General features: G+C 40.0%; 1 protein-coding gene across 1 annotated transcript in view; it reads left to right on the forward strand.

Moving 5' to 3' along the window:
* Nucleotides 1-13,901, forward strand: part of LOC140476224 (MAPK/MAK/MRK overlapping kinase-like) — a 125,633-nt gene that overhangs the window by 49,989 nt on the left and 61,743 nt on the right. Inside the window, exons 5-6 of the mRNA XM_072568479.1 lie at nucleotides 7,949-8,027; nucleotides 9,483-9,531. Coding sequence (XP_072424580.1) covers nucleotides 7,949-8,027; nucleotides 9,483-9,531 — 128 coding nt within the window. The remainder of the gene's footprint in view (nucleotides 1-7,948; nucleotides 8,028-9,482; nucleotides 9,532-13,901) is intronic.

Below are 13,901 nucleotides of genomic sequence, written 5' to 3' on the forward strand. Positions count from 1 at the left end.
AAACCTTTGGTATGGGGACGCAGTGGGACAGTGGAAAGTAATGGGTAAAGGGTACTCTAAAGGGTGCGCAAAAGGTGAGTGCGTAAGTCATTAAAGGTGGCAGAATAGGTAGGCTTCATTATAGGAGTATAGTGTAAGAGAGGGGAGGATATAGTGTAATTCTGGATTAGTGGTGCTGGAAGAGCACAGCAGTTCAGGTAGCATCCAAGTAGCTTCAAAATCGACGTTTCGGGCAAAAGCCCTTCATCAGGAATCCAGGGCTTTTGCCTGAAACGTCGATTTTCGAAGCTACTTGGATGCTACCTGAACTGCTGTGCTCTTCTCGTACCACTAATCCAGAATCTGGTTTCCAGCATCTGCAGTCATTGTTTTTACCTAGGATACTAGTGTAACACTAGTTAGACCTCAGCTGAGTAGTACATACAATTTTGGATGCCACCCTATAGAAAGGACGTGAATGCGTTGGAGGAAGTGCAGCAGAGATTTGTAAAAGTGGTTTCAGGGATGAGACATTTCAATTATAAGGAAAGGCTAGGGAAGTTGTTTCCTTTAGACAGAAGACAATTAGAAGAGATTTGATAGGAGTTTTCAAAATCATGAAGGTTCTGGGCAGAGTAGATAGGGAGAAACTGTTGTAAACAGATTGAGAACTAGAGGATACAGTTTTGAAGTGTTTTGAAAAAGATGGTGACCTAGCTTTGAGGAGATTTGTAGTCCAGGTTGAGGTTCTGGATGTAGGTTTGCTTGCTGAACTGGAAGGTTCATTTTCAGATGTTTTGTCACCACACTAGGTAACATCATCAGTGAGCGTCCAGATAAAGCACTGGTGGCCTGGCCCGCTTTCAATTTATGTCTTTAGGTTTCCTTGGGTTGATGATGTCATTCCCTGTTTTTTTCTCAGGGGGTGGGAAATTTGTGTCCAAGTCAGTGTGGTTGTTGATAGAGTTCGAGTTGGAATGCCATGTTTTTGGGAATTCTCTGTAATGTTTGTTACAGTCTACTACATTGGACAAACAGGCAGAAAACTAGCCACCAGGATACGTGAACATCAACTAGCCACAAAAAGACATGATTCACTCTAATACCTTTACATACAGATGAGGAAGGACACCACCTCGACTGGGACAACACATCCATCCTAGGACAAGCCAAACAGAGACACGCATGAGAATTCCCAGAAGCATGGCATTCCAACTCGAACTCTATCAATAAACTTGGATCCCATTTACCACCCCCTAAGAAAAAGAACAGGAAATGATGTCACCACAGAGAATTACATCACCAACCCAAGGGAACCTAAACACATAAATAGAAAGTGGGCCACGCCACCAGTGCTTCATCCAGAAGCTATGATGATGTTACCTAGTGTGGTGGTAAAGCATCTAAAAATGAACCATCCAGCTCAGCAAGGAAACCTACATCCACAATGTAAGATGATCTTTGATAATCTGATCTCTAAGGAAATCCAATCTTTCCGAAAGTTTTGAAATAAATTTAATTAAGAAAGATTGTCCTATTGTTTTGAAACACCTCTCTAAATATAAAACATAAACACACAGGTTAGGGTCAGCAGTTCTCAAAGATTGGTGGAAGCAGGTTAGATTGAGGCATTCAAGTTGGCATTGTTTCCAAATAAATAATCACCCAATGTGCAAGGTTACGAGGAAAGGAGATTGTCACTAAGTTGAAATATCAAACATAATGGGTCTAGTGGTCTCATTCAGCACTTTAACAACTCTGATTCTAAGTTTAAACTGGCCAGCAAAAAGTAGAGGAAATAATAAACATACAGAAAGCTTTTACTTTTAGTAATTTGGCTTGAAATCTCTTTTTTCAGATGCATATAGATCCTCCACCATTGAATAGGTACTGTGAAACAAATTTTGAAAATTATTTTCTTATGTTATTCCCAAAATTGATGCTTAACTAATTTAAGCACATAATGAACATAGTTTTTTTTTCACATTTTACTTGTACTTAATAGAGTGATTTGTTAAAATGAAATAGTAAATTTTATGTTTAGCCAGCAGAAGCTTAATTAAATACTTGAACACTTCACATCTATTCATTGAATAATATAACCTTATGCAAGTTAGACTGAAAGAATGAAGTGGTCAGATTCCAACATTTAAACTCAGTGTTTACTACACAGAATCCAAAAACAAGCAGTCACTACCTATATTCTAAAATCCAACATTCACATCAATTAAACAGAATTAATGGGTGAATTAGGTTGATTGTTAAACCAATTCATAATTTACAATATACTCGGCATATTTATCATCAATCTCAGTCATAAAGTGTTCAAAATTACTCATGAATATTTTCAGCTTCTACACTTCAGTCTGATTCCTAACCAATGTCAGCCAACCTAGATTTGATGGACAGTCTACACCAGAAATGAAACATGCGTGGAAAGCCTCTTCAGGTTTTGCTTACAATGCTCTGGAATTTCAAAGATCCACCAATCTTATCTTTAAGTAGTGGAAAGAGCTACAACAACTATACGTTTGTCTAATCCCTCTTTCAGGATCTACCTTCTCTTTTCTTTAGTCTGCCTGTAATGCATCACTGGGTTCAATGTCATCGAATTGAGCTCTGATGACTTGTGTTCTTTCATCCGAACAAGGAGCAAGAGTAAGCTACTTGGCTCTTCGGGGCTGCTTTGCTATTCAACAAGATTACAGCTGATCTGATTTTAACCTCTATCTTCCTGCACATCTACAAATTTTTCATTCCCTAAGTAATCAGGAAACTATCTACATCTTTTGAGGAAGGGAAATCTGAAGACTTCAAATCTTCTGAGACAAAAAATGTTTCTTCTTCGCTCTTAAAAGGGTGGCCCCCTATTTTGTAATCTGTGACCTCTAGTTCAGAGTTCTTCCCAAGAGGAAAAGTCCTTTTGACATTCACCCAGTCAGGTTCCCTCAGGCTCTTCTGTTTCAGTGAAGTCACTTTGTGACTTTTCTAAATTCAATATTCAGCCTAATCTATCTAGCCTTTCCTGATGAGATGATCTGCTCATTCCAGTATTAGATCACTAAACCTTCTCCAAACTGCTTCCAATGCATTAACATCCTTCCATAAGTATGGAGACCAGTATTACAGATAGACCACCAGATGTGAGCTCACCAATGCCCTATATAACTGAAGGAGAAAGTGAGGACTGGAGATCAGAGTCAAAACGTGTGGTGCTGGAAAAGCACAGCAGGTCAGGCACCATCTGAGGAGTAGGAAAGTTGACGTTTTGGGCATAAGCCCTTCATCAGGAATCTGCGTGGGTTGGTGGGGGCTGAGAGATAAATGGGAGGGGGGTGGGGCTGGGGGAAGGTAGCTTGGAAGGTGATAGTAGGAGATTTGGGTGGGGGGGGTGATGGTGATAGGTCGGAGCAGAGGGAGGAGCGGATAAGTGGAAAGGAAGATGAATACTTAGGATAGTTCAAGAGGGTGGTGCCAAGTTGGAGGGTTGGATCTGAAATAAGGTGGGCGGAGGGGAGATGAGGAAACTGGTGAAATTGACATTAATGCCAAGTGGTTAGGGATTCGCAAGCGGATGAGGCATTCTTCCTCCAGGCGGCAGGTGGCTTGGATTTGGCAGTGGAGGAGTCCCAGGACTTGCATGTCCTTGGTGGAGTGGGAGGGGGATTGAAGTGGCCAGCCACAGAGCAGTGGGGTTGTTGGGTGCGTGTTTCCAGGAGGGGTTCTCTGAACGGTTCCGCAATTTGGTATCCTGTCTTCCCAATGTAGAGGGGACCACATCAAGAGCATGGCCTCCAAATCCTCCATGACTTTCAGTTCCCCAGCCCCCAATGCCTCATCTTCACCATAGACATCCAGTCCCTGTGCACATCCATCTGCCATGACGACGGCCTCTAAGCCCTCCGTACCCCTCAACCGACACACTTTTTCAATTGGCTGAACTGGTCCTCACCCTCAACAACTTCTTCTTCAAATCTTCCCTCCGACTTTTTCTAGACCAAAGGGGTAGCCATGGGCACCCGCATGGGCCCTGGCTATGCCTGCCTTTTTAGGTATGTGGAATAGTCCATCTTTTTTAGTTACACCGACACTATTATCCACCTGTTCCTCTGCTACATTGATGACTGTATTGGCACCACCTCGTGCTCCCACGAGGAGGTTGAACAGTTCATCAACTTCACAAACACCTTTTCACGCTGACCTCCAGTTCACCTGGACCATCTCGGACATCTCCCTTCCCTTCCTGGACGTCTCCATCACCATTTCCAATGACTGACTCAGCACAGACAACTACTTCCAAACCACCTCCTCTCAACACCGTCCGTCTGTCCCCCCCCGCCCCCCCAAATAAAAATGCTATCCCTTACTCCCAATTCCTCCACCCCCACCGCATCTGTTCCCAGGAGGAGTAATTCCACTCAGAACATCCCAGATGGCGTGAAACCTCAAGGACCGCAATTTCTCCTCCCATGTGGCCAAAAATGCGCTCCAGTGCATCTGCTCCACTTCCCACAACTCTATAAAAATAAAGAGAGAAATCAAAGTGAACAAAGACCCCTTAGAAAATGATTCTGGGGAGATGATTTTGAGGAAGAAAGAAATAACAAAGGAGTTAAATAGATATTTTGCATTAGTCTTTATCATGGAAGATACTTTGGACATCCAATTATTACTAAAGAATGCAAGGAAAGAATTAAGTGCCATCACCATCACTATAGAAGTAGTATTAGATAAACTAATGGGGCTAAAGGCAGATAAGTCCCCTGGCCCTATGTCTTGCATCCTAGGATCCTAAAAGAAATAGCTCCATACATACTGAATGCATTAATTGTACTTTTTCAAAAATTGTTGGGTTCTGGAGAAGCACCAGAGGTTTGGAAAATTGCTAATATAAAACCCCTATTTAAAAAGAAAAGGAGGCAAAAACCAGGTAAGTGTAAGATGATTAGCCCAATGTTTATTGGTGGAAAAGTATGGAATCAATTATTTAGGAAGTAATAGCAGTACGTTTAGCAAATGATAATCTAACCAAGCAGAGTTGACGTGGTTTCATGGCTGCACAGTAGCTCAGTGGTTAGCACTGCTGCCTCACAGCACCAGTGACCTGGGTTCAATTTTACACTCAAGGAACTGTCTGCGTGGAGTTTGCATGTTCTCCCTGTGTCTGTGTGGGTTTCCTCTGGGTGCTCTAGTTTCCTTCCACAGACCAAAGATGTGTAGGCTAGGTGGTTAGGCCCTGCTAAAGTTTCCATAGCGTCCATGGATATGTAGGTTACGTGGATTAGCCATGGGAAATGCAGGATAGGGGAGTTGGTCTGGGTGGGATGCTGTTTGGAGAGTGGTTGTAGACTAGTTGGGCTGAATGGTCTGCTTCCATGCTGTGGAGTTTCTGTGATTTTGTGCAAGGGAACTCATGTCTAATTAATTTATTACAGTTTTTTGAGGAAGTCTCGACCAGCTTGGATAGAAGGAATCCAGTAGATGTGTTGTATTTGGACTTCCAGAAGTTGTTTGACAAAGTACTTCACAAATGGTTGAGTATTAAAATAAGAGCCCACAATGTTGGAGGTACTTTATTGGCATGGGTAGAAAATTGGCTAATGACAGGAAACAGCAAGTGGGAATAAGGAGTTCTGATGAAGAGTCACTAGATTCAAATTTCTCCCCACAGATGCTGCCAAACCTGCTGAGTTTTGCCAGTAATTTCTGTTTTTGTTTACGGGATTCTTTTTCAGGTTTGCACCTCATGACCAGTAGCATTGCATGGGGATCAGTGCTGGGACCACGACTGTGTAATGTATATTAATGACTTAGAAGAAGGAAGTGAATGGTACTGTAGCCACATTTGTAGACAACACAAAGTTAGGTGGAAAGGCAGTTGCAGGATGGATACATAACGTTTACAGACAGAAATTGCCAGGATAAATAAATAGGCAAAAAGTTGGCAAATGAAGTATAATATAGAAGAATGTGAAGTTGTTCATAGAATCCCTACAGTGTGGAAACTGATCATTTGGCCCAACAAGTCCACGCCAACCCTCTGACGAGTAATCTACCCCAGACCCATTTCCCTATCCTATTACTCTACATTTACCCTGACTAATGTACCTAACTAAACACAGCCATCACATTTAACTGAAGAAATAATACTAGGGTTTCCTGATTTACTTTATTGGTAATTAATTAGTAATATAATTGAAGGAGAAACAGATTATCAAAATTTCAACTGGCACACTCTCTAGCATTTTTGATAACTTCTTTATGGTGTACTTACAGGGTTTCCTCAAAGAGCATAAGTAATCTGATGTTTAAGTTCTTCAGACCTGTCAATGTGTTCTTATCTCTATTTAAATATTAAAACAATATGAAGTTATAAAGCAGTGACAACTGCATTTATTTACCATGTGACCTTGTATAACTCAGGAAACTTAAAGAATTTACTGCAAAAAGCAACTAGGTTCCATGCAAAAGGCACAAAATCCCAGTTGGTATTTACAGTGTTTGGTACTTGCTTGTGCTATACAATATGCATTGAGCCAAGAAACTGAAAGAATCATCTCATTGTCACTGTCATGTTTCTGGTAGCTTTGTGCCCCAGCAGAATATCAGAGCCAATGTGTTTCTATGCCACTAAATGTTTTTATATATTGATGTAAACAAAGGAGGATGTAGAAAAAAAGACATGATCTTATTTAATTTCAGGGTAGGTTTCAGTATGACTGGTGTCCTCAGATTTTTGGAGCTGGTAGCAGGGAGTCTTATTTTTGAGGCAAATGCTTTGAATGCAAAGCCAAGCCTCGAGAGTAAAGAACAGAAAGGGAGCCTTAGGTTTTTTAGTATTTGTTACAATATCAAGTGATGTTACAGTCAGTATATCTTTTATTCAACAACATAGGAATGGCTAGTGGAGTTCTGTGACAAAGTTCTTGGTTGGTAGGCTGTCAGATGAAACCGTAAAAGATGAAACTATTGGTAGTCTGAACTGCTATACACAAGGCATTGGTGAGATGACACCTGGAGTATAATAACAATTTTGGTCATCTGTTTAAGAAAGAATGTTCTTGCTGTTGAGAGACTGCAGTGAACGTTCACCAAATTGATTCCTGTGATGGCAGATTGATGTATGAGGAGAGATTGAGTGAAATAGATTGTACCCACTGGAGTATAGAAGAATGATGAGAGACCTCCTAGAAAGCTATGAAATTCTAACAGAACTAGACAGGTTAGATGCAGGAAGAATGTTCCTGATTAGTGGGGAAGTCCAGAACCAGGCTTTATGGTTTAGGATAAGGGAGTAAACCTTTTAAGATGAGATGAGGAGAAATGTCTTTGCCCAGCAAGTTGTGAACCTGTAGAATTCCCGACAACAGAAAGTGGCTGAGGTCAAAACATTGTGTTTTAAAGAGCAAAGTAGATATAGCTGTTGTGGCTAAAAGGATCAAGGGATACCGGGGGAGAGTGAGAATCAGGGCATTGAGCGCGATGATCAGCCATGATCATATTGAATGGTGGAGCAGACTCAAGGGGGAGAATGGCTACACCTGCTCCTATCTTCTATATTTGTATTAATCTCCTATTTGTTTTGAAATTCTCACAGTTCATTAATCATCCAGATTGTGGATGTGTGGATAACGAGATTTGTAGCACATTTCTAGTCATGGTCTCAGCCATTACTCTATATTTTAATAAATCTCAATATGGAATGGTTATTATAATGTCTGTCCTTGTGAAATATAAAGAAAAAGTCACTATAACACTCAGAAACTCAAAACTTAAAGTCACCTCCATTAATGACTCCATGCATTAGTTAAAATTGAGCAGACCAAATAATAGTTTGACTGTGAAAAATAAACCAGCACATTCTATCTGTTTGTAGTTTTACTTTAACTGCAGTAGTTTGACTGCAGGCAAAATTATTGTTTAATAGCACAGTTGACTTTACTAAGATGTCCAACACTTTTATTTACAGGGCGGAGGAACCCATTGCCTGAAGGTAAAATAAAGAGTTACATGTATCAACTATGTAAGTCCCTTGATTACATGCACAGGTAAGGAAAGTATATGCAGTGAAAATAGGTATCATAAATATTTTCCAGCCAATAATGTTAAGCTAAGTGGTAAACTGATAAAGAAGGTATACACACATGGGATCCAGGATAACTTGGCAAGTTAGATCCAAAATTAGCTTAGTGGTAGTAGACAGGGTGGTGGTTGAAGGTTGTCTATGTGGTGTGACTAGAGGCTAATCCCTTATGCTTAATCCCTGAATATTTGTGGTATATACTAACAATATAATTGAGAATGTGGAGCAGATAAGTTTGTGGATGACACAAAGTTTGGCGAGGTTGTTAACAGAAAGTAAGAAGGTCTTAGGTTACAAAGAAATAAAAATGAGTTGGTCAGATAAGCAAATCAGTGGAGGATGGAATTTAATTCTGAAAAGTGTGACATGATGTTACTTCTTCCAAAGTGCAAGACAAGGAGTACTAAATGAATGACAGGGCACTAGGAACCTCAATGTAACAGAGGATGGTTAAGAAGCCAAATGGGAAGCTTACCTTTTATCAGTTTGTGGCATAGATTATAAGAGCAGGGATACTGGAAGCTGTACAAAACTTCTGTTAGGCCACGGTTGGAGTACTCTGTACAAATCCAGCTGCCACACAGTGGGAAGGATGGGTTTACGTTGTAGGGTTGCAGAGGAAATTCGCTAGGATATTGCCTGGATGGAGTGTTTTAGCTATGAAGTGAGATTGTATAGGCTTGGTTGTAGACCAGTGGAGCCTGAGGGGAACCTGACTGAGGTGCATAAAATTGTGAGGGCTGTGGATCGGTTAGATAGAACAACTTAGTTCAAGGGTCAATAACAAGGTGGTATAATTTTAAGGTGAAAGCCAGGAAGTTTTGAGGGGACTAAGGGAAAAGTTCTTTTTGACCCTGAGGCTGCTGGGAATCTGGAACATAATGCCTGAGTGGGTAGTAGAAATGCGATATCTCGCAACCTTGAAAAAGCACTTGGATGAGCACTTAAAATTTCATAATATTCAAGGTTGTGGGTAAATGCTGGAAAGTAACATTAGTATAGAAAGGTTTTTTTTTAAGTCAGTGGAGACTCAGTGTGTAGAAGTGCCTCTATTGTATGACTTACCTTTGTTTGCTAATTACTAAGCAATTAATTTAAGATGTTCAAATTTATGGACTGAATGCTTCTTGTGGCACAGTGATGTGGTCCAGAGGTAGGGACACTATGGTCTGGTTTCAAATCTCCCTGCTTCAGTGGTGTGAAATACCTGTCTAAAAAAAATTTTAATTTTAGGACTGTTGAATGGATTATAGTGGCAATAATCTGTTCAAGATATACATGTTCATTGTAAAACAAAAATATCTCCACTGATAACAGTTGATTGTTATATGAATGGTATAGTGATGAAATTGCTGAGAGAATTATAAATGAAAATCATGGATCAACTGATTTAGTTCATCAAAGCTTTTATTCATCACAGAAATGGAATTTTTCACAGAGATGTAAAGCCAGAAAACATTTTAATTAAGGTAGGTTTTTAAAAAAAAATGTGATTCAACTCTCAGTATTACAGAGTAGTGGCATTTCTTTGTAAATTCGTTCATGAGATGTGGGTATTTTTGTCCAGACCAACATGTGTCTGTCCCATTTGCTCTGGAGAACGTGGTGGTGAGCTGCCTTCTTGAACTGCTGTAGTCCATATATTGTATGAACATCCATAATTCTTCAGGAATGGTGTTCTAGAATTTTGACTCAATGACAGTGAAGGAACAGTGATCTACTTCTAAGTCAGAATGATGTGCGACTTTGAAGGAAACCCGCACTTGCTTCACATGCTCTTTTATCTAGTTTGTAGGCTTGAAGATGATGTCAAATGTGCCATTGATCATTCTTCAGATCATTCTGCTCTGAAGAAGGGTCACCAGACTCGAAATGTTAACAACTCTTTTCACTCCACGGATGCTGCCAGACTTGCCAAGTTTCTCCAGCAACTTCTGTTTATGTTTGAGTTACTAGACCTGTTCAAAGTCTGTCCCATTTAGCATGGAGGCAGTGCCACACCTCAGGATGGGAGGAACTGGGTCACCACAACAGCTGTATGATTGTCACTCCTAATGAAACTATCATGAACAGACCAATCTGTGACATAGATTGGTGAGGACAAGATCGGATAAGTATTTTTCTGTCTTAATGGTTGCCTCACCACCTGGCACAGGCACAGTCTTGCTATGCCGTCCGTTACATGGTGATTTATCAATCCTAGCTGTGTTGCCAGGGGAATGTACTCAGGCTCTTGACTGAGAAATCGAGAAGATCAAATTGAATTAGCATGCATGAACTTTTGAGATTGAGGTGGAGTAGAGGGAAGTTTACTCTGTATGTGTAGCATATGCAAACTAAAATTGCTTCTCACAAACATGAGATGTCACTTTCACAAGCACAAGAATCGGCATTGTATCTTTGCAAAAATTGAACTATATGGCTTGCAGAATACAAAGAAAAATCATTGACTAATTTGGATTAAAATTGAATTAGCAATGATGCTGTACTGTAAATGCATTGATATATTATATGTTGAGACTTTAAATCCTTGATAATGTGATATACACATTATCTAAACTGGTAGTTGGGGAATAGTGAATGGACTAGGTCTGGATGTTTGCTAAAAAGTACATTGGAATTTGACAATGCAAGAATTGAAAATAGCTTTGGAACCCCAGGATGCATGTTGGGAATGGTATAATGGTCCAGTCCAAATATATCGTTGGCATCAGAAAGAGTCCCACAGAATCCTATCATATGATTTTCCAGTCTCCTCACAGCAGATAATAGTTTTTCCCAACTTCACAATGACAAATGTCCCTAATGCAGGTGTTATCTTTGCAACATAACTTTTTGTCTTCTCCAAATAGAAAGTGATGGGCTGAACATTAGAGATTCAAGATGGATTAATCTCAGATTTTTCATCAGGTTGTTCAACTATGCAGACTCATTTGGCTTTTTTTGACACCATGTGACACCATATTTATAAATGTTGCTATATAATTTCCTGTTTCTTTAACTTCGGAGTATTTTGTGGATAGAATTACATGTATTATCCATTTTTCTGTAACTTAAGTTTCTTCTTTGTCTGTGCCAGCTATGTGGGTATGAGCATGTATAACTGTGCTGGGCAGCAATTACATACGTAATAATGCCAATTATGTGTCTCAAAGTAAAATTATTAGCTGTTAATCAGTTTGATTTACCAAAAAAAAATTTGCATAAATATATTCTTTCATTCTATTAGGAATGGCTACAGGTTGTTCAGTGTCCTGGACACCACAGACTGCTGGGTCTTCCAGCTGTTATTGAGTGTTGCCATGCCAACTTGATATTAATTATTTCTGACATATAAAACTATAGGTTTGTGTTCTGGGTATTAGACTTCTAAAGTTGCTGACCACAAAATAGCAGGGGTTAGTCTAACTTATGCAGGGAAGCTTTCCATATGGAATATACCTAATGCTTAGTGCTCACTTGTTTGGAATTTCTAGTGCTGCTGGAGCCATGTAAAAGGAAGGTTACCTAAAAGGTAAGTGGCCAAGTGGAGGACGAAGAAATTCTGGCTCCTAAAATTGAAGACAGCAGAGAGCTGGTAATTCATTATAATGTGTAAAGAAAATGTACCTGCAGAAACAACAAAAACTGCTACATAAATTTAATCTCCCTTCTTGATGGAAGGTGGAGAATAGATTTTATTGAATGAGAAGTGCAGTATGCTTGCTAGGTGGTGGATACCATGGTAAAGAATTGTTGTCATTTTTTTGAATTGCAGCAAAGATTCCATGAACAATGGAGGTCTAATTGTTTCTCATTTACTGAAATACTTTTACAGCTTTGTTCTGGGCTGTGTTAGCTTGACAGGTATGGAGGAATGGAGTTGAGGACATTCAAGCTGAAGGAGTTGAAGAATTCTGCAGAATATTCAGTCCACTGAACACTGCACAAAAACACATTTTTGATGAGCTCCTTTTCATGCTTGACTCTCAGCTGGGAAAGTTCTTTTGGACTTGGGCTATAGATTATCATCTCAATAGTATTGAAGAAACTGTGTTTGTTGGTGTCTACAAGTCGCTGGATCTCCTGCAGTCTTTTTACCCACTATTTGTTCTTTTATTTTGTGTTTTTTTTTGCTATAGAGTTACTTTCTGACACCAGTAAGACTGCTGCTTTTCTCTTGAGCCATGGAAAAATTTCCAGTCAAGGAAAACTTTGTACTTGTACTCAGTTAGGTATCTCTTGATAATTTTGTTGAGTCCTGATGTTTTTTGCTAGTCAGGATCAAAGACCTCATCATAGATGCTTGTTATGGTGGACTTCAGGTTTGAGCAGAAAAAATATACTCTAGCTGTAGGAGCTGGAGAGGTTGGTAATGAGGCACTGACACAAAAGGGCCTCCTTGCTGGTACCTTAGTGGCCTAAGTCATTAATATTTTTGCAGCATTGCTTCTATTACCTCTGCTGTTTAGAGGCCAAATAGATTGAGATGGTAAATTGGATAAGATGGTGATTGATCCAGTGTAAGTCAATACCGGTCATGGCACACATGGTGTAAACCTGCTGCAGTCCCCTTGTCTCACTGTCAGAATATGACACTGTCATGTTCTAGACATTTTGTCAGGTTGAAGATTTCTGTGAAGTTCATTTTCTTGATTCCTTCCCTTCATGTTGCAGTTTTCCAGAGATTGTCTTCCTTCTCAGGAGGAAGAAATCTCCAAGCAGGATCAGTTTGCTGGGACAAGGATTAGGGATTTCTTGGAGTTAGTGCTTCCTTGTTCTTGTCATAAAGTCATAGAGGTCTACGGCATAGAAAAAGACTCTTCAGCTTATTAAGTCTATGCCAGTCAAAAACAGCCACCTATTTTAATCCCATTTTTCAGCACTTGGCCTATAATCCTTCTATGCCTTGGCATCGCAAGTGAACATCTAAACACTACTTAAATGTTTGAGAATTTCTGCCTCTACCACCCTTCCAGGAGGTGAGTTCCACAATCTCACCACCCTTTGGATGAAAGTTTTTTTCACTCTCACCTCATCTAAACCTCCTGCCCCATTACCTTAAATCAGTCCCCTGGTTATTGATCCTTCATCAAGAGGAAATGTTTGTTCCAATCTACCTGTCTGTGCCCCTCATAATTTTATACATCTCAATCATGTTCCTCTCAGCCTCCTCTGCTCCAAGGATAACAACCCCAGTCTATCCAATCTCTCTTCACTATTATTTAAGAAAGGTGGTAAGGAAAAACCAAGAAATTATAGATCTGTGACCCTGACATCAGTGGTGGACAGTTGTTAAAGGGGATCTTGAGGGACAGGATTTACATGTATTTGGAAAGGTATGGACTGATTTAAGGATAGTCAGTGTGACTTTGTAAGTGGGAGATCATGTCTCACTAACTTGATTAAGTTTTTTGAGGAAGAAACGAACATGATTGAAGGCAGAGTGGTGGACGTGATCTATATGGATTTCAATAAGGCATTCAACAAGGTTCCGCATGGTAGACTGGTTGGCAAAGTTAGATCACATGAAATACAGGGCTATGTAGCCATTCTGATACAGAACTGGCTCAAATATAGGAGAGAGGGATAGTGGCAGAGGGTTGCTTTTCAGACTAGAGGCCTGTGACCAGCGGTGTGCCACGAGGTTCAGTGCTGGGTCCACTGCTTTTTGTATAATCGTGTATATAAATGATTTGAATGTGAATATAGGAGGTAAGGTTAGTAAGTTTTCAGATGACACCAAATTTGGTGGTGGAGTGGACAGTGAAGAAGGTTACCTCAGAGTACAACGTGATTTGTTGAGATTGGCCAGTGGACTGAGGAGTGGCAGATGCGGAGTTTAATTCAGATAAATGTG

This window comes from Chiloscyllium punctatum, chromosome 4 (assembly GCF_047496795.1).
Source record: "Chiloscyllium punctatum isolate Juve2018m chromosome 4, sChiPun1.3, whole genome shotgun sequence".
NCBI classification, from domain to species: domain Eukaryota; kingdom Metazoa; phylum Chordata; class Chondrichthyes; order Orectolobiformes; family Hemiscylliidae; genus Chiloscyllium; species Chiloscyllium punctatum.